Genomic DNA, 26804 nt, shown 5'->3' with positions numbered 1-26804 from the left:
TGGAGGAGGCGTGGGTGGAATGTGGACCTGGAGGAGGTGAAATAATCCAACAGGATTTGGACAATAGATCCCACATCCTGGACACCTTTTCATCTTATTGTAAGGTGATCACTATGCACTGCAGCCACAAAGCTCTGGTAACTCGGGTTTGATCCTGACCCCGTGTGCTATGTGGAGTTTGCATGTTCTCTCTGTTCCCCCAGGTGTTCCAGTTTCTTCCCATATCTTAAGATGTTCCAGTGGGGTTAGCTGCCAGTTGTAAATTGTTCCTGGTGAAGGTGAGTAGGAGGAGAATTGGAGGGTGGGGGGGGGGGGGGGGGGGGGGAAGGGGGGAGGTGGAGTTGATCGATATGTGAGAGGGAATAGGTTAGAGAGAAATAAACCCTACAGTTAATTAAAAACGAAAGAACTGTACTTATACAGTGACTCTCACAATGTTCCAAAGTGCTTTACACCCAATGTGGCACTTTGAAAGTGCATTCTCTGTGGTAATGTGGGCTGCAGAGCAACCAGTTTGGCAACATAAACTCAATGGGCTGAATGGGTCCCCTATATTGAAGAGAAGTGCGTTTAGGATTTGCGGCATTTGCTCATGGTTGCGGGCACCCTCAGTGGGAATTTCAGGCCATTAATTTGCTTCCATAAACACAGTCAACATTACAACATAAAAGGATTGCTGGTCTGAAACATCTACTGAGCACTTTTCTGTCCTCCCAAAACGTTATATAAACGGTGAGTCAGATCACTTGAGCAATAGGACAGAAATACTGAGATTATATCACGTAACTGGGCAGATGGCAGATCAAATGCTTACTTTAATTTATTCTACTGAGGGAAACTAAATGACATTTATAGGACTGATGCACACTGGTTTTACTAAACAAACCCTCTGCAGGCGTGGAAAAGTTCAAAGTCAAATGTGGAAAATCAACCCTCTGGAACGTATTCCTGAGTTGATGGTTGGAAATAAATAAGAGTGGGGGGTGTCTGAGGTATTCATTATTAAAGAGGACAGTCAACTGTTGGCAAAATGCAGCCTCCTCTTCAAACCCAACCCTGACAGAGAACATTGATTAACTTAAGATGAAAAGGGAGAATAGACTAAATGTTGGGTCCTGTCTTTGAGTCATACAGCACGGAAACAGACCCTTCGGCCCAACTGGTCCATGCCGACCAAGACGGCCCATCCAAGCTAGTCCCATTTGCCAGCTTTTGCCCCCTAACCTTCTAAACCTTCCCAATCCATGTTCCTGTCCAACTGTCTTTTAAAAATCTTTTAGAACTGTCTTTTACACCTGGTCACAGCCTTCTACACACTGACAATTAAAATGCCCAACTTCTTAAATATCGTGAGAGTCTCTGCCCCACCATCCCCTCAAGGTTGTGTGGGTTCTAGATCCCAGCCGCCCTCTTGGTGAAAAAGTTCTTCCTCAGATCTCTTCTTACCCTCTTACTCCTCATCAAACCTATGCCCTCTGGTTTTAAGATACCTCTGTTGTGGGGTAAAGTTTCTGACTGTCTGCCCCATCTCTGCATCTCACCATTTTATGGCCCTCCATCAGGTCCCCCCTCCTATCCAAGGGAAACAAACCCACCCTCCTCATAACTGAAGCACTCCATCCCAGGCAACATCCTGGTATATCTCCTCTGCACCCTCTCTAGTGCAATCATATCCTTGGTACAGTATGTAACCAGAACATAACAGTACACTAGTTGTGGCCAAGCCAATGCTTTATCATATTGCCTAAAACCTGCTGGGTTATTTCACCTTCTTCAGGCCCACATTGTATCCAATTTGGCAGTGAGATTCATGGTGCTGGTTGGGAAATGGTGGAAAACTGCTGTCTTCTTGCTGGACATGCGGAACAGCCTTTGTTTCAGTCTCAAGCCCAGTCCTCAGATCTCTTTCAGGTTCATCGATGGCTATATTAGTGCTGACTCTATGCAGAAGTTGGAAATTTCGTCACTTTGGCTGCCAATTCCCACCTGGCTCTCACCTTCCTTTTCTGGATCTCTCCCTCCCCATTTCCATCTTAGGCAATAGGCTAAGCACCAGCATCCAATACAAACCCACAGACTCCCACACTGATTTGATTGTACCTCCTCCTACTCTCCCTTCTGTAAGGACCCCGCTCCATTCTCTCAGTTCCTTTGTCTCTGTCACATTTGCTCCAGTGATGAAATATTCCACACAGTTATCTCTGAAACACCTTCCTTCTTCCTGAACCACCACTGCATCTCTACCATAGTGGACAAAGCCATTGACCACATCTCATCCATTTCCTACACCTCTCCTCTCACCTCTTCTCCTCCTGTGCAGAGCAAGGACAGAATTCCCCTGGTCCTCACCCTCTATCTCACCAGCCTCTTCATTCAATGAATCATCATTCACAGTTTCTGCCAGCTCCAACAAGATTCTACCTCCAGAAACATATTCCCCTCCCTTTTTAGCATTTTGAAGGGATTGTTGCCTTTGTGATTCAGTGGTCCATTCTTCTATGCCCATCAACCACTCTACGTATGTCTTTTGGCATTTTCCCTTGCAACCACAGGTGATGAACCGCACCTGCCCTTTCACCTCTTCCCTTCCCACGATCCAAGGACCCAAACATTCTTTCCAGGTTGAGCAGCCATTCACTTGCACTTCTTCCAATTTAGTGTGCTGCATTTCAGTGCTCATAATGTGTTCTCCCCCTTCACTAGAGAGATGAACCACTCCCACACTGACCTACCTGCCTGTAGTCCTCTACACTGTTACAATGAAGCCCAACGTATTCCATTTGGACACATTGCAGGCTTCCGGCTTCAATACTGAACTCTTCATCTTAAGGTAACTCATTCTTTCCTTCTGTGTGAATCAGAACCGGCCATTTCTGCCAGTCATCCAATCTGTGATTTTGGCTGTTTTTCTATATAGCAGTTCAGTCCAGCCTGTTGGGCATGTCCCACACCCTGCTATTAGCAAACATAACACAGACAGAGAAGCTTAATCTGAATTTAACTGGCATATTAACTCATTTGGTTCCACCCTACCAGAGATATTCCCTTTATTCTACCCATCCCTCCCCCACCTTCTTGGGTACTGAAAACTAACTTTTTCCTCTCTTCCCCTGTTCTGACAAATCTTGTAAAATTAACTCTGTTTCCCTCTGCACAGATGCTGCCTGACCATTTATGCACAAGTCACCCAGGCCCCTCTGAACACCAACATTTTTCAGCCTCTCACTATTTAAATTCTCACGGACATTTTATATTCCAGAAGTGGATGATCTTGCATTTTTTCAGCATTTTCTGTTTTAATTCCAGTATCAGGTTCTAACTATTAAAAAAAATGACAATTTTTAGCTCCTTAATCATGTTGAAAGATAGCCTAGAGACTCATCCTTATGTCTGAAAGAAAGCCATACTTGCAAAATACTGTAAATACATTCTCACAATGAGTAATGTTCATATCTCTCTGATAATAACTTAGCTGTTGGTTTACAGTCCAAATCTTCATCTGATAAATTGTATCTTCAGACCATCTTTCAAGATCAACTAGAAGCTCCTGATTTTATGCTGCTCCCAATAATCATCGAGAGAGATAGCACTGAAACAGACCCTACAGCCCACCAAGTCCGCACCAACCAGCAACCACACAGTTATATCAATCCTACATTAATTACAATTTTCATTCTTGAACATTCTCATCAACTTCTCCCAGATTCTACCACCCATCTGCACATTAGGGGCATTTTACACTGGCCAAGTAACCTACCAACCCGCATGTCTTTAGGATGTGAAAGAAACTCACATGGTCACATGGAGGACGTGCAAACTCCACACAGCCAGCACCCAAGGTTAGGACTGAACCCGGGTCTCTGGAGCTGTGAGGCAGTAGCTCTATTAACTGTGCCACCTTTGCACAAGTTCAATCAGTGGGCCATTTGTGTACAGGTCACCCAGGTCCTTCTGAACACCAACACTTTTCAGTCTTTGTTTAACTTCTCTGCCTATTTACCAGTAGTGGACGATCTCACACCTTATTCCATCTGCCATGTTTTCACCAATTCACTCAGCCTCTCTGTATCTCCTTGAATCTTTTCTGGAACCTCCTCACAACTCACACCGCAGCCCAGCTTTGCATCATCAGCAAAATTGGATACATCACGTCTGGTCCCCTCATCCAAATCATTGCCATCGATTATTGATAGCTGAGGCCCCCAGCTCCAATACCTGTGGCACCTCACCAGTTGCAACGTCCCAACCCTGCTCAGTCTTTTCTGTCAGTATATTACACACAATCCCATGTGCTCTAATTTTGTTTAATAACCTCATGTGGCACCTTGTCAAAGTCAGGTGAAGGTCCAAGAAAATCACACCCTGCTATCTGCAACCTCAAAATATTCCATAATGTTTGTAAAACGGGATTGCCTTTCGGAACCCACGATGAATCTTTCCAATCCTATTTTTCCCCAAAGTACTCTATTACCATTTCCTTCATAATAAATTCAAGCATCTTTCCTAATATCAGGCCAACTGGTCTGTAATTCCCTGTTTTCTGACTGCCACTTTCCTTAAATAGTGGGGTTACACTGGCTGCCTTCCAAATCTATGGAATTTTGGAAGATAATAACAAGTGCATCCACTATCTCCACAACCATCTCTTGGAAAACTTTGGAATGCACATCATCAGGTCCTGGGGATTCATTTCCTTTCAGGCCCATTAATTTTAATAGTTTTTTTATTGCCACTTTTTTTCAGCTCTCCACATTTTCTGGGAGAATTTCTGCGTCTTCTTCTGTGAAGACAGACACGGAATATTTGTTTAATTCCTCTGCCATTTAATTGCCCAATATAATTTCTCCTGTCTCAATCTGTAACTGACGTTTCCTAATCTTTCCCTTATGTGTACCACTAGAGACTTCTACAGTCTATTTTTACTTTTCTTGCCAGAATACTCTCATACACCCCTTTCTCTTTCCTCAATGCTTCAGTCTTCCTCTGCCAAAATCGGAAACTTTCCCAATCCTCAGGCTTACTGCTCCTTTTGATGTCATAAACCTTTTCATTCGACTGTTTACTATTGTTAACTTCTCTTGTTAATCAAGGTAGAACTACGTTTCCTGTTGGACATTTGTGCCTTAAGGGGATATATATTTACTGTAAACTATATGTCAATTCTTTAAATGTAAGCAACTTACTATCATTTACTAACATAATGTCATTTCCCAATCTACCACTGCCAACACACTCCTCGTATCCTCATAGTTTGCTTTGTTTTGATATCAGAACCTAGTTTCAGATTGAACTAAATTATTTTCAATCTTTTTATAAAATTCAGTCATTTTATGATCACTCATCCCCAATGGCCCCTTAAGTACAAGACTGTTAATTAGCCTTTCCTCATTGCAAAAATGCCAGATCTAAAATGAGCCTGTTCTCTCACTGGTTCCTCAGTATTGATGTAGAACGTCCCTCTTTCACAGTCCAGGAATTCATCATTCACACTGTTATTGGTCATTTTATTTGCCCAGTCAATACGTAGATTAAAGCTCCCCGATGATTATTGAATTAACTGTTACATGCTCTTCTAATTTCCTAATTTATACTATTCCACTAGTCAATGAGGACCAATAGATAACTACCACATATGTTTTCTTCCCCTTGCTGTTATTTAGCTCCATCCAAACTGATTCAACCTCTTGATAATCCGAGCCATGATCTTTTCTTTCTAATGACTTTATTCCATTCTTTGTTATCAAGGTTATCCCTCCTCCTTTTCCAGTTCTCCTATCTCTTTTAAAAGGTTCCTGGGATATTTAATTCCAACCTTGGTCACTTTGCAACACCTCTGCAAAGGCTATTAAAATGGTACCCATTGAATTCTATTTGTTCCATTAATTCATCTACCTTATTACCAATGCTGACCCATTCACATAAACAGCCTTCAATTTTGTTCTTTTACCATTCTTTTTACTGCTCTGATTTGAATTGGAGATATATTTTTATGTTTGTACTGCTTCCTGACAGACTGTTTAGCAAAACCCATTTTGTTATACTGCACCATTATCTTATCCTTTGTCTTTAACCTTCAGAATTTTCCTCTCCCCTCCCTCACTCCATTTCCACTCTCCCCGACCACAATGCAGAGATATGGTTCGCTGGGATACTGGTCACAGCCCTATTCAGTGAAGCCCAAAAGAACAGCTCCCTCTTCCCCCACTTCTGGCACCAGGGCCCCATGAACTGAAGCACGTCTCTCCTACACCGTTCTTTGAGCTGTGCATTCACCTCTCTGGCCCTTTTGACCCTATGGCAAAATTCATGTGGCAAAGGTGGCAATCCAGAGATCTTTACTTTTATGGCTCTGCTTTTTATTTTGGACTCTTTATTTGTACTGCTTCTAAAGAACCTCCTTTTTTGTCATAGACAGATGTCATTGGTACCCACATGGACCACAACAACTGAGTCTTTCCCCTGCCCTTTTGGACTCATGTTCCTGGCTGTACCCATCTCCCAAGCTATACTGACTCCTATTACCACTACATTCTTTGTACCATGGCACAGCAGTCAATTTGCTCCTCAGCTTTATGGCCTTTTCTGTTGTCCACACAGGCTGCAAGAATGTTGTTTCCGTAGGACAAGGGTTGAGGCTCCTCCAATGTAACCACCTGGATTCCCCTTACCTGCCTCACTTGTAGTCACAGCCTCCTGACTCACCTGTAGTAACTTATTCTAAGGTAACTTTCCCTCTTCACTAATGCAGAGTCCAAATCTCGGTCTCCAGCTCATCAACTCTAAGCCAAAGGGCACTTGAACTGCAGATGTGTTTTGCTGTAGATCCCAGTGGCCTCCACCAGCTCCCTCATACTACAGCTGCAACCGATCACCTGCTTTGCCTGTCTTAATTTAATTAATGTAACTGATTTAATTAATTCTGATTACCTTTCCCTTGCCTCCTGCTGTGGGCCAGCAGCCTGTAGCTCAGTGGATAACGTCTTTTAATTTCAAAACTGATTACTGCTTGTACTTCAAAAACAAACCTGTTGAAATGTGAAGACTGTTTGGTTCTTGTTTGTATTAATACCTGCTATCCCTTTTCCGTAATTCTTTAAAGACGGCTCATGTCTGACAATTGCCTAATAGGCTGTACGAGGAAATGAGCCATCTCTTTCAGCCTCAGAGCCTCAACTGACCCCCTCTCCCTGCTTCCCATCTGCCAAGTTAAGACCCAAACAGGTTCTGCATTGGTTCCTAGAAAGATGTCACTTCTCCCCCCCGCACCACCCCCAACTCCATACCCAAAACCTGTTTCCCTTGTGCTACATAGCACTAGTGGATTTGTTACAGATTCTATTCTGATTGCGGCTGCCCGTTTCTTACGTACTTTTATCACTGGATTGAACAGCATTGAAAAGTGGAGATGGCAAGGACTATCAGCAATATGGTCTGCAATCCTGCTGAGTGACAATAAGGTGGCTACGCTTTACAGCACCAGCGACCCGGGTTCAATTCCGGCCACTGTCTGTAAGGAGTTTGTACGTTCTCCCCGTGTCTGCGTGGGTTTCCTCCGGGTGCTCCGGTTTCCTCCCACATTCCAAAGACGTACGGGGTTAGGAAGTCGTGGGCATGACATGTTGGTGCCAGAAATGTGGCGGCACTTGCGGGCTGCCCCCAGAACACTCTACGCAAAAAAGATGCATTTCATTGTGTGTTTCGATGCACATTTGACTAATAAAGCTATCTTATCTTCTCTAAGCAGCAGTAAGATTGCATTTGGGGTGATCATAAGGACAGGGCCATATCAAGGCTTCAATCAACAGTAAGCAGGAGACTCCCCATGTTTTGGTTAACAGTACGCTGCCAATGATACTGATCCATGACTTTTCCATTATAAGAAAGTGCCTGAGAAATGCCTGAGTCAGTGTCCTGCTAAATATTACAAGCTTGTAATATGGATCACTGAAAGTTAATATGCAGGTTCAGCAAACAATTCAGAAGGTTTGTTGGCTTTACAAGAAGATTTGAGTACGAGTTGAGAATCTTGTTCCAATTATAGAGAGCCTTAGTAAGACTGCATATGGAGTACTTTGCCCAGTCCTGGTCTTCCTAAGAAAGAATATACTTGTGACAGAGGGAGTGCAGCGAAGGTTCATCAGATTGATTCCTGGGATGGAGTAGTTTGTCATATGGGGAGCCATTAAACAGACTGGGTCTATACTTCACGCAGCTTAAGAAAAAGAGCTGATCTCGGTGTAACTTACAAAATTTTTTCAGGGTTGATGCAGAGTTGACAATTCCCATAGCTGGGTTAACAGAACCAGGGGTCACATCTCAAAATAAAATGTCAGACATTCAGGATAGAGAGGAGAATAATTTTCTTTGCCAAGTATAGTGCAACATAGGAATTCTCTACACTACAGATCTGTGAAAGATCAGTCTCTCAGTGTAAACAAGATAGTGATTGGTTGATCTTTATTAAGGGAATCAGGGATGTGGGGTTAGAGCAGGAAAGTGGCAAGAACTGAAAAGATTTACCATGATCTTACTGAATGGCAGAGTAAGCATGAGGAGCACAATGGCTACTCCAGCTTCTATTTCTTATATCCTTCTGTTATATTAGAGTTGGCATCAAGCTGGTCAATCCTGACATTTAAGACCTCCCCACTATATCCACCAATGAGCATGGGAGCAAGCAGTATGAAAAAGGCAAAAGACCCCTGTATCAATACAGTTTGTTCGCTCGCTTAATCGGGTCCCTGCATCTTCCAAATGATTTCTATTCTTCCACTCATTGTTTTGTTTTGGCACAGAAATTTGCATGCCTGACGGCCTGCCACCTGAAATACTATGGGCACAGATGTCTCTTCTCTCCAGATAATGCCCATTAATGCTCTGTGCCCTCAGTCACAGCAGGTTGGATTGTATTAGATATAAGGACAGAGATGTTATGCCAACCAACCTTCTCCATTCAGAGTAGCATCTGCAGAAATCTGTATGGGTAATTTATCATGATCTGACATTTATTTTATAAACTGTTTTAAAAGGTTTTAAAAAATTGTTATAAAATCCAATTGCCTTAATGTACAAGGGCCAGAGAATGGAAAGGCAGCATGAATATCTACATACTATTAAAGCTGGAGCCATGCTAATTGTGTGAGTTTGGATCTGACGATGCAAACTTTCAGGCAGAATGTCACAACAGGTGTGTGGAAGAATGTTGACTGCACAGTGGTGCAGCTGGTAGAGGTGATCACTTGTTCTGAAACTATGTCCCCTGGGTGTAGATGCCCCACTAGGGGAAACATCCTCCCAAAATCCTACACATTTCAACACCTCACTTTCTTTTCAACTCCAACGTGCATGACCCAACCTGCTCAATCATAAGACACCGCCTTCATCACAGCAATCAATCTATTGAACCTTCTCTGAACCATCTCTATAACAAGTATATCCTCCCTAAAAAAAAGGAAATGAAATCTACACAGTACTCTAGGTGCGGCCTGACCAGTGCCCTATACAGTTGTAGTGCCACTCCAGCTTGATTCAGAATTGCACAACCCATGAAAGAATAAATTAAAAATAAAATGATTGTTATCTGCACAGCATTTACGTTACCTTTCTAGCATTATGCGACATTTCCTATTTACGGTATTGTTCAGCATAATTGATGAATCCATAAGTGGTCTGCATATGGCCTGGAGCGCACCATTACTGGCCCAATCACCAATGAAAAGGCCCACTGATTAAACTTGTGCACAGGTAGTAGAGCAGCTGCCTCACAGCTCCAGAGATCCGGGTTCAATCCTAATATCAGGTGCTGTCTGTGCGGAGTTTGCCTGTTCTCCCTGTGACCGTGTGGGTTTCCACCGAGTGCTCCGGCTTCCTCCCACATCCCAAAGAAGTGCAGGTTGGTAAGTTAACCGGTCAGTGTAAACTGCCCCCAGTGTGTTGGTGACCCAGGGGCATGATGTCTTGTGTCAGGACAGCTGCCACAGGACTGTTGGGTTCTTGAGGAAGAGAGATGGGATGTATGAAGGAACGGAAGATCATTGGGGAATTGCTCCGGGGAAGGGAAATGAGCAAGGCAGCAAAACATGCAAGGCCAGTCCGCAGCAGCTGAAATGCAAAGTTGAGATTTGCAATAAGGAGGCAGGAAATGTGAGCAGTCAGGTAGCCTCCGACGCAGAAAAGGTGCTATGAGACGTCAATGTTGAAAAAGAGTCTCAAAAATATTACTTCCATGCAACTGAAATTTAGTTACGTTCTCTCTTATTCTTCTTGTCCACCTCTCCAGTCTTTTACCCCTAACCACCTCCTCTGTGGACTTCCAAACATCCTTCATTTTAGATAATGCAATATTTGCAGGTGGTTAATTCCTCCTCCAAGCCTGTTGGCGCTGACACCCTGGCAACAGGGCACTCCTTTGGCCAGGTGAATAATACGGTGGGAGTGTGAGTGTGCACACACCTCTCCTCCTCACAACCTCCCCCCCCACCCCCCCGCACCTCCACTTCCCATGGAATACCATCATCTCCAACTGAAGTCACCTGCAGCAAGGGAAGAAATTCACTCCCAGTGGAAGGAGCCAAGACGCTGCTCCATTTGCTGGAATTTTTGGCTTTAATTACACAGTTACTAAACCAACTTTCACAAAGTGCTCACACACAGCAAGGGAGGCAGGATACGTTCTGCAGTGGCAACAGTAATTCCTTAAAATCACTTTATTAAATAATTACATTTAATGAAATATTATAAACACCCCAAAACAATTACCCAGAATAAGAGCTTATCCCTGACACAAAATTAACTTGCTAGATAAGCCTGTCAGACATTTCACACAAATGCACGGGTTCTGAACAAGGTCTCCTAGGACTTGTTTTGTTTTCACACCCACTGCAGGCTTGTTCTCAAAATGAATTAACAGCTTCCATCTCAAGCAAGTAACTAAGCTTCAGCCTGAAGCAATCCACAAAGGCAGGAAATTCCAAGACAAAATAAATGGAGGATGTCATTAAGAAATAACTTTTCTTAATGTATCTTAACGTAATTTTTACAGTCAGACTATTGAGAAAAGATGTAGCTACAATGCCAAAGGAACAAGGAGTAGGAGACTTCTCAACCATATTTCCCCTTTTATCTGTGACCTTAGTCCATACACCAGTCTTTTATGCATATCCCTTCTTCTTACCATTCTGCCCATCGGTCTTTGTCTGCTCTTAGAGCAGATCCATTAGTCCCATTCCCCCTCCCTCACGTGCAAATCAACTCCCTCCAAGTCTCCCACCACTTGCCTGCACCCAGGGCAGTTTAACAGAAGCCAATTAACCCACCAATTGGCATATCTTTGGGATTGTACAGCACCCAGAAGAAACCCACAAGGTCACAAGGGGAATGTGCAAACGTCACCCAGAGAGCCCCTGGGTCAGGATCGAACCCGGGTCACTGGAGCTCTGCAGCGCTTTGAGAACAACCCTACAGTGGGTGTGAAAACAAAACAAGTTTTGGCAGACCTGCATCTTGCAAGGTAATTTAGTGTCAATGCTAACTTCTGCATCATTGTGCCATCCCAAAGTTGGTTAGCAAAACTTAGTTAACCACCTCCGAGTTAAAACCAACAATTGACCTGCCATCAACTGCCATCTGCAGAGGGGATTCCAAACTTCCACCACATTTTCTGTGGTAACCATTTCCTAAACTTTGCCCTCTCGTCCTAATCTCAAAGAGCAGCAGAAATAGTGTTTCGTTATCCACCCCAACAGTCCTCATAATGTTCCAAAATATATTGAACAAAACAGCCTGCAGGGATCTCCAATGAAAGATCCGTCAGCTGCCTGAAACTGCTGAAATGATGATCTTTCTCTGCACTTTCCTCAAATCATTACTCTGCATTGGAGCAACAACTGCATCACCTTTCACAAGAAACCTTTCCTTTCAGTCAAAGTTTTAAAAATTAACATTGTCAACTTTTTGTTAAATAAACAGGAGCACTTTATTGACTATAAGATTATGTCTTGGCATGTTGGTTGCTTTCTTCAACGAGACCAATAAGTGTTACAGCGACGAGGCAAGCAGTGGAGTTAAGATAGCATCAGCCCTGATCTAGAACAGGCTTGAAGGGCTGAATGGCCTCTTCCTGCTTCCCTGATCCAGATTCCACACACACCAGAGTTGTGTGCTCTGGGATTTGGAAAGATGAGAGATAATTAGCTGAATATATCCTGGTCAGCATGATGAAGGTTACAAGGTTTCTTAGCCAGTACTACAGTTTGGTCATAGAAGATAGAGGGGGTAGTGGTAGAGGGTGTTTTTCTGACTGGAGATCTGTACCAGTGGTGTTCCACAAGGATCAGTGCTGAGACTTCTGCTGAATGTAATATACATTAATGATTTGGATAAAAATGTAGGTGGTCTGATCAGTAAGTTTACACATGACATAAAAATTGGTGGAGCTATGGATAGTGAGGAAGATTGTCAAAGGAAATCTGGATGGAGAAACATCAAATAGAGTTTAACCCGGACAAGTGTGAGGTATTGCAGTTTGGGAGATCAAATGCAAGAGAAAAGTATACAGTAAATGGCAGGACCCTTCAGAGCATTGACGTACAGAGGGATCTTGGGGTGGAATTGTCAAACACTAGAGGGCATAGGTTTAAGGTGAGAGAGGGAGTGGTGTGTGCCTGGAACATGTCACTACGGGAGGTGGCAGAAGCAGATATAATAGCAACATTTAACGGGCATTTAGACAGACACAGGAGCAGGCAGGGAATACAGGGATACAGAACGTGTGCATGCAAATGGGATTAGTTTAATTTGGCATCATGGTCAGTGCAGACAATGATGAGCCGAAGGGCCTGTTCCTGTGTTGTACTGTTCGATGTTTTTTGTGCTTTGAAGAAGCCAATGAGCCCGTGGTGGGCACAGTTGGCCAATGAAGCAACTCAAGGTAGGAGAAGTTCTGGATTGAGATGGTGCAGTTTAGCCATGTACCTTGCCTAGGCTCTCATCAGTGTGGCTGCCAGCCCTAAAACAGTGGCTCTGCCATAGCTATTGACTTAGTTATGACAGCAAACTTTTGATGAGTAAATGCTCCTTGTGCAACAATATCTTTTCATTATTTTTTATAAAGGGTGCACAGTCCCTCTATACCATCACTGTACCTGTGGGTGATGAGTGATCAGAACCCTCTACCTGCCGACATCATCAGCCAATTGCATTCCGCCAATTCTACCTACAGTAGGTAATACTCACCACAAAATGCAGCTGCCTCAGGATATTTCACTGAAAACAGCAGACATTCTTGCTGGAAGTGGGTAAAGGCAATAGCATTGTCCTTCCTTAGTCCCCAACAACTCACGGCTTGGGGTTACCCCTGTTCATGTTGCGTTGCTGGGTCCTTTTCAGTCCAGGGGCTCAGCCTGTTTAATGGTGTTGCCGCCACTAGCAACACCCAACCCTGGAATTCCCCCCATTATCAGGGTTTACCAAGATGGTTAATGAGATGAGAATGGAAAGACCAAAGAGGCTGGGGCTCTATCCTTGGCCTCTATCCCAGATTGAACAGGCTGGGGTTCTATCCCTGAGATAGTTGACATGACCTGAATGGGTGCATGTCAAGATATGGAGAAGATACGTTCACAGAGAGGTAGTTCTAAGCCAGGGGCTATAAACACCATTGTCACCTCTAAGTCCAACAGCAAGTTCAGAAGTAACCTCTCTACCCAGAGTGTGCTTGGCCTCTTAGGGAGCTCGGAACCGTACAGGAATAAGGGCAAGCGACATGGATGTGTTTAAAGAATGGAACGGGTTAAGGTGATGAAGTTTGGACCTACCAGAGTAGGAGGAGACTTATGTGGACAAGGTTGGTGGTTGGGACAGTGGAGGGATAAATCCATTTCTGGTTCTCACCTAGCCAGCTGGGCACATGCAGCTGAAGCCATCCATCACATGGTTAAAACAGCTTGAGCTCAATGTAAGTACTTTATGGAGAGTGGTGGACACATACCGGCACAAGCTGGATAACTAAGATTCGTTATTCTTGTTACACCCCACTGTATATGCTGCATATAAAGTTTGGATAGTGACATCTAAAACCAGAATGGAATTAAACCAGGAGCCCATTAAAGGAGGGAATACATACCAGTTTGCAAAGAGAAGAGTTAGGGCTCTCTTTCTGAAGAAACATCCCCATCTGCACCACTGCTAGCACTGGGGTCATCTTTGCTGCGTGAGGCACTTTTCTCCTTGGTGTATTCCGAAGGTACTTTAGTTCTTGTCTTTTCCTTTCTTTGCTGCTGCTTTTCCAGTTTTGTTAACTGAAGGGACATAAGAGAGACGTTTAATTTAATAGACTTTCTGTCAATGACAGATTGTATGCTCTTCGACATATGCAGTAACTGCAGGCAACGTGGATCTTCACAACGATCTCTGCATTGAGCTGTGATTCTCCCTGTGCTTCGACATGAACCATTAGATCATGGGGAGTTCTATTCAGCCTATTCAAAGGGAAAGCCCTGCCAAACATCTCTTGTTACTGCCCTGACTGGATTATCTTCCCCATTCTTTCTCACCATTTTCCACACTACTCCAGGCCAGCAAACTCTGCCACCTACAAGGACACGGTGGTGCAGCTGGTAGAGCCGCTGCCTCCCAGCTCCCGCCAATCGGGTTGAATCCTGACCTCTGGTGCCGTCTGTGTGGAGTTTGCACGTTCTCCCTGTGACTATGTGGGTTTCCTCCAGGTGCTCCGGTTTGCTTCCATATCCCAAAAATATGCGGGTTAATTGGCCAGTGTAAATTGTGTGCTGGTGAGTGGTGGAATCAGAGTGTGGGGGAGAATGAAATGGGTTAAGGTGGGATCACATAAATAGGTGGTTTATGGTCAGCATGGACTCAGTGGGCCGAAGGACCTGTTCTCGTGTTGTACTGAGAATGAATAAAAATCTGTACACAAATTGGAAGGAAATAATGAATGATGAAGACCTTGGGAATAGTGACCACAACTCATTATGTTTTAAGATAGTTATGAGTAAGGATAAAATTGGATCTTGCGGGAAGGTACTAAATTGGGGGAGGGAAAATCACGACAGGGTAAGACAGGAGCTAAGGGACGTTGGTTGGGAGCAGCTGCTGTGGGACAAGTCCATGTCTGACATGTGGGAGTTCTTTAAAGACCAGCTGAGCAGAGCTCAGGATCGGCATGTTCCGGTAAGGAGTAAGGACAAGGATGGTAAGGTAAGGGAACCTTGGATGACCCAAGAGATCCTAAATTTAGTCAGGAAGAAAGAGGAAGCATATGTAAGATTTAGGAAGCTAAAATCAGACTGGGCACTTGTAGAATATAAAGGTAGCAGGAAGGTGCTCAAGCAGGTGAGTAGGAAGGGCAAAGGGCACCATGAAATGCCCTTGGCAAGCAGGATCAAGGGGAATCCCAAGGCATTTTATATCAAGAGGAGGAAAACTTAGTAGAGGGTAGGTCCACTCAAGGATAAAGGAGGGAATTTGTGCTTGGAGTCAGAGCACATGGCTGAGGTACTAAATGAGTAGTTGGTGTTGATATTCACCGAGGAGAAGGACTTGGAGGATAGCAAAGGCAAAGTAGGGCATGCTAACGTGCTGGGATATTTTGAGATTAAGGAGGAGGTAGTGCTGGGTCTTCTGAAAAGCATTAAGGTGGATAAGCCCACAGGGCCTGATGGCAATATATCCTAAAATACTGAAAGAAGCAAGTGAGGAGATTGCTGGGGCTTTGACAAAGATCTTTGTGTCCTCACTAGCAACAGGCGAGGTCCCAGAGGACTGGAGAGTAGCAAATGTTGTGCCTTTGTTCAAGAAGAGAAATAGGGATAATCCAGTTAACTATAGGCCAGTGAGCCTCATGTCAGTGGTAGGGAAGCTATTGGAGAGGATACTGAGGGACAGGATTTATGCTCATTTGGAAAGGCATGTCCTGCTTAGGGACACTTAACATGGCTTGCCCATAGAAGGCAGAGATTAGGGGTGGAAGGCTGTTATTCTGGCTGGAGGTCCATGACTAGTGGCGTTCTGCAAGGATCGGTGCTGGGACATCTGTTGTTTGTGATATATATCAATGATTTGGATGAAAATGTAGATGGTGGATTAGCAGGTTTGCAGATGACACCAAGATTGATGGAGTTGTCGGCAGCGAAAAGAACTACTAAAGAATACAGTGGGATACGGATCAGTTACAGATATGGGCAGAGAAGTGGCAGATGGAGTTTAATCCGGGCACGTGTGAGGTGTTGCACTTTGGGAGGTTAAATGATAGGAGAAAGTATACAGTTAATGGTAGGCCCCTTAATAGCATTGAGGTACAGAGGGATCTTGGGGTCCAGGTCCATAGTTCACTGAAAGTGGCTACACAAGTGGATAAGGTGGTAAAGAAGGCATATGGCATGCTTGCCTTCATTGGTAGGGGTGGTGAGTAAAAGAGTGAGGAAGTCCTGCTGAAGCTATATAAAACTTGGAGTATTGTGTACAGTTCTGTTCGCCCCATTATAGGAAGGATGTGGAGACTATGGAAAGGATGCAGAAGAGGTTTACCAGGATGCTGCCTGGACCAGAGCTATAAGGAAAGTTTGGACAAACTTGCATTTTTCTCCCTAGAGCGATGGAGGCTGAAGGGAGACCTGATGGAGGTTTTTAAAATTATGAGAGGCATAGATAGGGTTGACAGTCAAATCTTTTCCCTGGGGTAGAAACGGACACCAGGGGATGTGCTTTTAAGGTGGGGGGGGTGGAGTTTATAGGCAATGTGAGGGGTAAGTTTTTTTTAAAATGCAGAGAATGGTAGTGTTATGGAACAGATTTGAGGTCTCGAAGGGCAAGAACTCTGAACACAGTCTTAGAGATAAATGATTTATTTACAAAGAAGACGCAGGGAAAAGGCAAAGGGAACAACACACACACACACACACACACACACACACACACACACACAGTTGATAGCGAGCGTGGGAGAATCGCAACAGGGGTAAAATACACACACACACACACACACACACACACACACAGTTGATAGCGAGCGTGGGAGAATCGCAACAGGGGTAAAATACACACACACACACACACACTCACACTCACACACTCAAAACAAACTGGGTACATACAATCAAGGAAAAACAATATGACACCCGCCACCCCTTGACTCAGTGCAGGCATGGCCCTATGCTACCAGGGATACTAACTAATTTCTCCAGCACCGTTCCACGGTTCCTCGGCTTGGAATGAAGCAGATGCTCCTAAACCTATTAAACAGCACACACCTTACCAACAAGGCATCCCTCAAAGAGAAAAGAGACCGAGCCAAGCACAAGAACAGGGGGATATGGATTACACACAGGAGGAGTATAAGTTGTATAAATCGGCATCAAGATTGGCACAACATCGTGGGCCGAATGGCCTTTCCAGTGCTGTACTGTTTGATGTTCTATGCCCCACAAGAATGCCATGCTATCAACCATTTGCGACATAGTAATTATTAATTGCTTTAATCCAGAATGGAGAGTCATAATACCCAAGTTTTCCAAATCCTTCTACTTATTCCTCCATCAGAAGTTGTTCCAATTCCCTTCATAGTGATTGATCAGATTCACTAGTGCACTGGACAGCAATCTAATCCATAACCATTTTCATGATTCTAAATTTAGCCTTGGATAAAATACTCTTCCAAATTTGATCATTAATTGCCATCAATAAGTTTTATTTTTTTCTGATAATAAGCATCCACCTTTGTGTCTGTGGCCAATTTTAACCTATTGCTGATAACTGTTGGCAGAAGAGTTTGTGGAAGAAAAATTACTGCATTGGTATGATGCATCAATGTCACATAGCATCAGCAGCAAATTACCAGGATAACAATTGTTCTGTCAAGCCCTTGTATTTTAGTATCCCCATGTGCAAACCAAGGGGAGCAGCCTTTGCCATACCAGAGCAACTAAAATTGATTCCCGGCAGTTAGACTTGGCCTCACACTTTTCAGCTCAGGATATTCTGACCACAAAGCAGCTGAACGTTGATAATGGAGCACTGAGGGAGACAGGCCACCTCTGCTCCGGAGAGAGCAGGAACATCAACAGAGTACCTCCTTAACCAATCAGATTGACTGATTCAGAAATAAAAGGTGGAAGGACTGAATAGGAGATTGAATTAAAAGAGAGTTAATCTAATGTCAAGTGAGGCAAGGCAAATAAACAGAAGGAAAGAAAAAAATTGTTTAGTAAAGAAAGAGACAGGAGAGGTGAGAAAAAAGACAGGTTTAAAATCTCCTAAAACTAATTGCAACCTTAAAGAACAAGACTCCAAACTTATAATTGTTATTATACTCAACTTATAATAGTTCATAAATATAGTTATAACAGGTGATTAATGGTTAATATCTATAAGGAAGTATATGATGGTTAATTTGACATAACACCAGCACATCAGCAGGACTGGACACGAGGGAATGGAATGCTTTAATTTATTATGAGGTGCCAATTCAATGTAAATATTTCATACTATTGGTGTGAACTAATGTCATTCCAGGCTCTTAAAACCAGGCAGACATCCCTTGCATACTTGAATGGCCAGGACACTTTTGAAGGCAGTTTATTTGTAATTACATTGGTGCAAGAAGAGACAGACCCCTGGGCAATGTTCTCCTCATTGTCTTATGAGAGAAACCAAAGTAGTGGAGCAGTAGACCGAGCCACAGAGGCCAGACCCCCATTCCTGTACTCCTAGATCTAGTTATGTTGGTTCTTTGCTTTTCACTCCTCAGCTTAATAATGAGGAGCTGCTAACAGCAAACTGCACAATAATAAGAGGTGTGCTATTCAATACAGCGACCTCCTGTTGTACATATTGCATGATACTAGTCAACAGACTTAGCAGCTCATCACCCATTTGTGGCTGGGATCCCAGACACGGCTGATCTGGGCAGTAAATTCAAACTGTGAAATGTCTTCTCGAAAAGTTCAACGAACTAAAAAAAATCTAAAAATGAACTTTAAACTGAAGCTGTTTTCTCATCTTTAAAAATCCTTACGATTAACTGAGTTGTTTTTCAGCTGAACCTACTAAACCAACTCCAGCACAAAGCTTTTAAGGACACAATTAGCACAGTTCTTCCTTAGCAACTCATGTGTACCAAGAGTGAAGGATATGATCACCACCAGTCCCAGAAGTATTATGTAAAAAATTATAGCAACATTTTCTGGCCATGTTGCAATAGCTGTAGATTTAACAGTGAGCTATTTCAATAAACATATAGTAATAGCCTAGTCATCAATGGATTACTGATAACATGGGATGGAAACAACAGGTTGGATGACCAACAGAAATCATAGCAAAAAAGGAACCCAAGCCATTACATAAATTGATCTGTTCGCTTGCCTTGGCATCAAGATGAGTCCAGCCCTGGGAACAAAATAATTTCCTCCACCCACCAATGCCACACTTTACCCCAGTGATGAGCACAGATCACCTTGACAAGTTGGCCCTGGGAGGGTCCTGCACTGTGAAGTACTCCACCATCAGTGGGGAGAACGGAGGATACTGTGGGGTCTGCCTCCGACAGCAGGTCTCAGGGTCCAGCAGCCATTCCCATTTCAACGCGTTGGCTCTCAACCTACCAGCTTGAGTGTGGATGTGTTTTAAGGCATTCCCGACAGTCCATTTCCTTCCCTCTCCCTCCTCCATCACCCTGATCCCTATTATGACACCAGCACCAAGATCCCCAAGTCACTCCTGCTGCACCTCATGGGCAGAGGCGGTGTTGCTGTGGCGATGCTCCCATGTGGCTTCTGGGGCTTGGTTGCTATGAGCAACATTGTATGAGGGCAGGCACAAGAGACTGCAGAGGGCAGTTGGTGTCTTGTGTCCGCCGTGCCCTTACTGCTTGGCTGGCCACAAGTCACTGAACATCTCGCAAAGTTCTTCCAGTATGGATATATACAAGATGTTTACATATGAATATACATAAATATATACAATGAGCAGGAGTAGACCACTCAAGCCTGCCCCGCAATAGACCAGGGTCTACCCACAGTCACCCTTTCACCTCCTCGCTTATCAAATACTTATCTACCTTTGCCTTTAAATAGTTCATGTGGGTGGAGCATTCACACAGAGTGCGGAGATCCTGATGGCAGCTGGATCCACTGCCTGTTTTGAGTTTACATCTCTGCAGTTGATATTGTTTCGGGCTCCGGCTCTCCTCCTTGTGGGTCTTGAAAGAGAGGCTTGCTCTGTGATGCAAGCTCGCCTGGATCTGTTTCTTGCTGACGTTCGGCTTATGGTTCGCCTCCCTCCCGGTTGTGTCAATGGAAGAAGATGACGCGCGTGGTGCTTGACGTTGATGGGGTGGCTCGAACAGTCTGCCGAGCGCAGCTGACCTCGGTCTGGGCAGTGTTGCCTGCTGGCACCTCATGGTAAAACTGTTAGCGTGGTGATGCCCTGAAGGAGCGCTGATGCGCCTGGGAAATCATTCCATTCCAATCCTCTCCGAAATCCAGACAGGAAAAGTGGTCTTCGATCACCATTCACGCAGGGACCTCCTGGAGATGTCATGGATCTTTTAAAGCAGCATCCCGTCACTACCGGGGGAGGAGATAAAGAAAGCGACACAAGCGATTGGACGTCTCTCAAAGCCGAATCTAATGTGCTGGGTGCAACTCAGTGTCCAGCCGATGCACAACTTGCTCGTCCGAAGCCAGCTGGTTCAGGGATGAATTATTTCAAAATGGGCACAGGCTTATACAGGATGATAAGCTCAGGGGGGATTGTAGCTGTGACAAAGCAATGAGAGGGCTTGAAATCTCTTTTGATCTGTGGGACTCCTCCCTTGCGCTGGTCACCAGGCCTTGGATATACTCTAGAGAGACACAAGAGATTCCAGAGGCTGAGATCTGGAGCTACAAACAATCTGCTGGTGGAACATCACCAACAGCCTGTCCTGACCCAAACCACGTAGACACCACAGCCAAGAAAGCTCACCAGCACCTCTACTTCCTCAGGAGGCTAAAGAAATTTGGCATGTCCCCCTTGACACTCACCAACTTTTATCAATGCACCATAGAAAGTATCCTACCTGGATGCATCATGGCTTGGTATGGCAATTACTCTGCCCAGGACTGCAAGAAACTGCAGAGTTGTGGACACAGCTCACCATATCATGGAAACCAGCCTCCCCTCCATGGACTCTGTCTATACTTCTCGCTGCCCTGGTAAAGCAGCCAACATAATCAAAGACCCCACCCACCTGGGACATTCTCTCTTCTCTCCTCTCCCATCCAGCAGAAGATACAAAAGCCTGAAAGCACGTACCACCAGGCTCAAGGACAGCTTCTAACCCACTGTTATAAGACTATTGAACACTTCCCTGGTGTGATAAAATGGACTCTTCACCTCACAATCTACCTCGTTATGACCTTGCACCTTATAGTCTACCAGCACTGCACTTTCTTTGTAGCTATGACATTTTACTTTGCATTCTGTATTCTTTTACTTTGTACTGCTTCAATGCACTGTGTAATGAATTGATCTGTATGAACGGTATGCAGGACAAGTTTTTCACTGTACCTCAATAAAAGTGACAATAATAAACCAATTCCATGTATTGAATTTCTTTTTAAGAGCCACAATTGGATCTGCCCTTTGACGAATTGCATTCACAACCATGAGTACTCACTGTCTGAATCAGATTTTTCTGTTGCCTCCAGAGATTTTACTGCCAATCACCTTAAATCTGTGACTTTGGTTCTCGACCCTTCCATCAATGGGAATTTTTTATTTACTTTGACTGGAGTCTTTAAGATTTTAAAGATTCCTGTTTGATCCCTTGGCAATATTCTCTGTTCTGCCATGAACGAGCCCAGCTTCTCAATCTGCCCATAAATCAGTGGACTTCATCCCCAGAACCATTCCAAGAAATCCTTTTCAGCACTCTCTTCATATCTTACCACGGATGATACATCATTCCAGTTGCAAATGAACTAATGTGTAATCAATCCTTCTGTGATTTACAAAAGGGTAACATGCTTGGAAAACGTTAGTCAAGTTTTGTAAATTGAAAGGACTGGGTGAAAAGCACTTTGGGAATTGCAGTTATGATGAAAAATAGATTTGCAAATTGAAGACATGTAACCCAAAGAGTTTTAGTGAAAATTTGTAAATCAAACATTCAACAATTGAGAAACACCTGTAACTTGCTTGCTTTGTACTCCACCAGAGCTCTGTTCCTGCAGCCCATTTAGAATTTTATCCCTTATGCATATCACCCCATTCTTCTGACTGAAGTCTTTCATAAGAACAGAAGATACTGAAGCAGGAGGAGAACATTTGTCCCTTTCTACTTGCTCCACCATTTAATAGGATCATGGCTCATCTTTTACCTCAGCATCACTTTCCTACACCAGCCTCATATTATGATCTGAAAATCTATCAGTCTTTTACTTGATTATTTTCATCTCTGTCCTAAATGGCTATGATCCCTGGTTCTGGACACCCCGATCAAGAGAAACATCATCCTCCATCTAACTTATCAAGACTGTAAGAATTTTGTACGTTACATTGAGATCACCTCTCATTCTTCTAAACTCAAGACAGTACAAGCCCAATCTGCTGAATCTTTCCTCATATCTCAAACCCACCATCTTAGGGATCAGTCTGCTGAACCTTCACAAGGATATCCTTCCTTAGATAGGGAGGACTAGACCTGCACATAATATTCCAGAACAACAAACAGTCTGCTGGAGGAACTCAGCAGGTTGAGCAGCGTCTGTGGGAGGAAAGGAATTGTCAATGCCTCGGGTTGAAACCCTGCATCAGGACTCCTGTATAATTGGAGCAAGATATTTCTATTTTTGTACTCAAATCCTCTTACAAAAAAAGCCATCATATCACTCATCTTCCTAATGGCTTGCTATCCCCGCATGTTAAGTTTCAGTGACTTGGGTACAAGGACATCCAGGTTCTTCTGAACGCCAACACTTTGCAAACTCCCACTACATTAAAAAAATTGTCTGTGTTTCTACTTTTTCTACCAAAGTGATGACCTAACATTTTTCTACTTTATGTTCCATCTGCTGTGTACTTGCCCATTCACTTAACTTGTCTATATCACCATACACCTCTCTGCATCCTTCTTACAGTCCAGCTTCGTATCATCGGCAAGTGATATATTACACTTGCTCACCTAATTCAAATCATTGAGGTAGATTATGAACAACTATAGGTATAAAAAGAGAGGCAGGTAGAGTGGGAGCGACTATCTTGGGAGTGGCCATTTTGAGAGGGAGTGTATATGGTAGGGCAGAGACCATGAGAGACTGAATGATATACTTAGTGGTGTTGTTGGTGAAGGAGAGTAGTGAAGGCCTGTTAATCACAGCTGATCTGTCTGACAGAAGTGTTAATAGAAAGGAATGAATGAGAACAGAGAGAGGAAAAATGCTTGAACTGTGAAAGACAGAAGTGATGTTAGAAGGACGGGCCTGCAGCTGCTGGATTTATCCTAAATCCTTTTTGGAGCAAGGTTGTAATGTCGGTAATCCCCCAATCCCACAGCACCACTCCTGTTCCTCCACAACCCCACGCACAGGACCAACATTTCGACTGGCGTGAGGAGACAAGGGAAGCTGGGCTGGTTTCTGTGGAGCAAAATCAAGGGGAGATTTGAAGGTGTTTGAAAATGATGAGGGGTTTTGGCAGCGTGAATCGAGAGGAACTCTTTCCAGTAGCAGGAGGGTCATTAACTAAAGGACTTGGATTCAAGGTGGTTATCAGAAGAACAAACAAGAAGAAAGGCTTTTTCCACTCAGTAGCTCGCTGTGATCTGAAACACACTGCTGATAGATGGTGGAATCGACTCAGTTGTAACTTGCAAAGGGAAGTGGGGAAATACTTGAAGGAGAAAAATTTGCAGGGTGGTGGAGAATGACTGGGGTATGTTGAGACCATTCAGACAGCCGTCTCAAAGGGCTAGCACTGTCACAAAGGGCAGAATGTATCCTAGCAGACTGACCACACTGAAGGTCATTCAACCCATTATGACTACACTCTTGGAAATTGTGCTGCCCATTCTGATCCCAGGGCTGGGTCTGCAGCCTTGCAAGTCACAGATCTTCGAGTGCACATCCAAGTACTGTTTAAATCTGATGAAACTTTCTGCCTCTACCACCTTCTTAAACAGAGTTCCACACTCCCACCACCCTCTGGGTGAAAAAGATTTCCTCATTTCCCCTCTAATCATTCTACCAATTACTTTAAATGAATACCTTCTGGTTTTTGACTCCTTCGCCAAGGATAACAGACCTTCCTTCTTACTCTATTAGGTATGCATAATTTTATATACCTCAGCTCCCCTCAACCTCCTCTGTTCCAAAGGACACAACCCCAGCCTATCCAACTGTAAAATGAAGATCAAAAATACGGCAGATGCTGGAAATCTGAAGTAAAACAGGAAGAGCTGGAAACAGGTCAGGCTGCATCTGTGGAAAGAGAAACAGAGTTAACATTTCAGGTCAAAAACTCTTCTTTAGAACTTTCTAACAAAGGGTCTTTGACCTGAAACATTAACTCTGTTTCTCTTTCCACAAGTACAACCTGACCTGCTGAGTGTTCCCAGCATTTTTCTGTCTTATCCTAGCCAATACAACCTTTCCTCATTGCTACATTTTTCGAGTCCTCGTGAATCTCCTTTGTACCCTCTCCAGTGCATAATCACTTCTTTCCTAAAATGTTGTGTCCAGAACTATTGGCAGTACGCATGGTGTGGTCTATCTAGTGTTGCATACAGTCCCAGAAACAACCTCCCTGGCCTTATATTCAATGCATGGACTAAGAAAAGGAAAACAGCCCACATACTTTTTTAACCAACTTACTGACCTGACCTATCACCATTAAAGGTCTGTGGACACACAGTCCAAAGTCACTCTGTTCCTCCACACCACTCAATATTCTCCCATTTATTGGGAATGCTCTCCTCCACTGTATTACTCTGTGTTCTATATAAATCAAAGGGTTCTAATTTTTATTATTCTGATAGATGAATACAGCAGGCTGCACAGATGAAAGGACATTTTTGGAGGAATTTTGACTTGCCTTTGCTAAAATAAATCCAGTGCTGAAGTCAGTTACAACAGTTACACACATTGCTTCTCCTGGAAGGCACAGGAGTCCCAGAGCTTGGTTGTAAACACTGATATTAGACGTTTTACCTTGTTAATTGCTATTCTTCCCCAATGAAACAACTGAAATGGAAGATAGGCAGAAATGCTCAAATGCTCCATACAAAGCTAACAACAAGGAAAACTGCCATGTTTATCATTAGATATGAAAAAACAAATGCCAGCCATCATATGATGCCAACTTTACTAAAGCAGCTTGAATATTTTCAAGTGAAGAAAAAGGCTTATGGGAACAGGAAAAGGCCATTCAGCCCTAACCCCAGCCCTCACTACTGTTCAATCAGATCATAGCTGAACACCATGTCAACACCATTTGCTTATCTTTTCTCCTAGGTGTCTCAGCTAATGAAGACCTCAGTCTCAGTAAACACCTGGCATCCACAGGTTTTATGTGAAAAGTGCCTTTTAGAATTATGTCTCCTTGTTTTATTGTATCTTTTACCTATAACAACATAGGAAGGGACATTCAACCCATAGGGTCCATGCCATCTTCAAGGGGAGCAATCCCATCAGCCCTATTCTCATTCTCCTCATTTCCCTGTCCCCTGCAACTTAATCTCTCCCACATGCCCATCAACTCCTCTTTGATTCTTGTTGCCATTAACCTACACTAAGGGGTAATTTACAATGGCCATTTAACCTACCAGCACATATGTGGGAGGAAACAAGAGCACCCAACAGAAATCCATGCAGTTACAGGGGAGCGTGCTAACTCCAGACTGACAGCACTGGAAGTCAGCATTGAACCCAGGTCCCCAAAGCTGTGAGGCAACACTGCTAATTGGGGTGCTTCTATGCTCGCTGTTCTGGATTCCAATACCATACCTTCATCATCATAAACACCTCAATGAGATCACCTCTTAATCTTTTAACCTCATGGGGAATGCAAGCTACATCTATGATTCTTTTTCTCTCTCAGAATTTAACTCCAGTATAATTCTTGTGAATTTGAAGCTTATGCAAATACTTGTGGTCCACAATGAATTGCTTTTACATAAGATCAATGCAATCAGTTCTTTGATGTCAAAATCCATACAACATTTTATTGCCTAAAGTGACAATATCATTAGATTGAAGCAAAGAAAGATGTTGGCCCATTTGCCTACAAATGGGCCAATAAATGCCTATAAATATGCCTACAAATCCTTTCAAGCTTATGCAAATACTTGTGGTCCACAATGAATTGCTTTTACATAAGATCAATGCAATCAGTTCTTTGATGTCAAAATTCACCCAACATTTTATTGCCTAAAGCGACAAGATCATTAGATTGAAGCAAAAAGAGATGTTGGCCCATTCGCGTAATCTATTCAGAAAGAACTTGCAGTTTCCCCATCATATCATGTAAGCATTTCTGAAATGATTCAGGAGGTTTAGCCCCCCTTATCTCTTTGATGAACTCTGTTCCATTTAGAACTTTGTGGAAAAGTTGCTGGTGTCACTCTTCAATCTGTCATATGAATTTGTATCCCTCCAATGTCTCCTCAAGGTACAGTGTCTCAAATTAAAACAATGGATTATGCCCTGTATAGGGGTTCTACCACAGAAGCATCACTTCCTCCTCAGTGGCAATAAACAATAGAAACACAGAACTGAAGCTCCACAAAGCAAGGGAAGAGCTGAATAGTACAG

At 43.5% G+C, this 26804-nt stretch overlaps 1 protein-coding gene across 1 annotated transcript in view; it reads right to left on the bottom strand.

Annotated features, from left to right (window-relative positions):
* Positions 1-26804, bottom strand: part of dtd1 (D-aminoacyl-tRNA deacylase 1) — a 132347-nt gene that overhangs the window by 8512 nt on the left and 97031 nt on the right. Inside the window, exon 5 of the mRNA XM_052012473.1 lies at positions 14123-14297. Coding sequence (XP_051868433.1) covers positions 14142-14297 — 156 coding nt within the window. The 3' untranslated portion in view covers positions 14123-14141. The remainder of the gene's footprint in view (positions 1-14122; positions 14298-26804) is intronic.

This window comes from Pristis pectinata, chromosome 3 (assembly GCF_009764475.1).
Source record: "Pristis pectinata isolate sPriPec2 chromosome 3, sPriPec2.1.pri, whole genome shotgun sequence".
Classification (NCBI taxonomy): Eukaryota; Metazoa; Chordata; class Chondrichthyes; order Rhinopristiformes; family Pristidae; genus Pristis; species Pristis pectinata.
The sequence above is the reverse complement of the archived record's forward strand: the minus strand, read 5'-3'. Positions and strand labels throughout refer to the sequence as shown.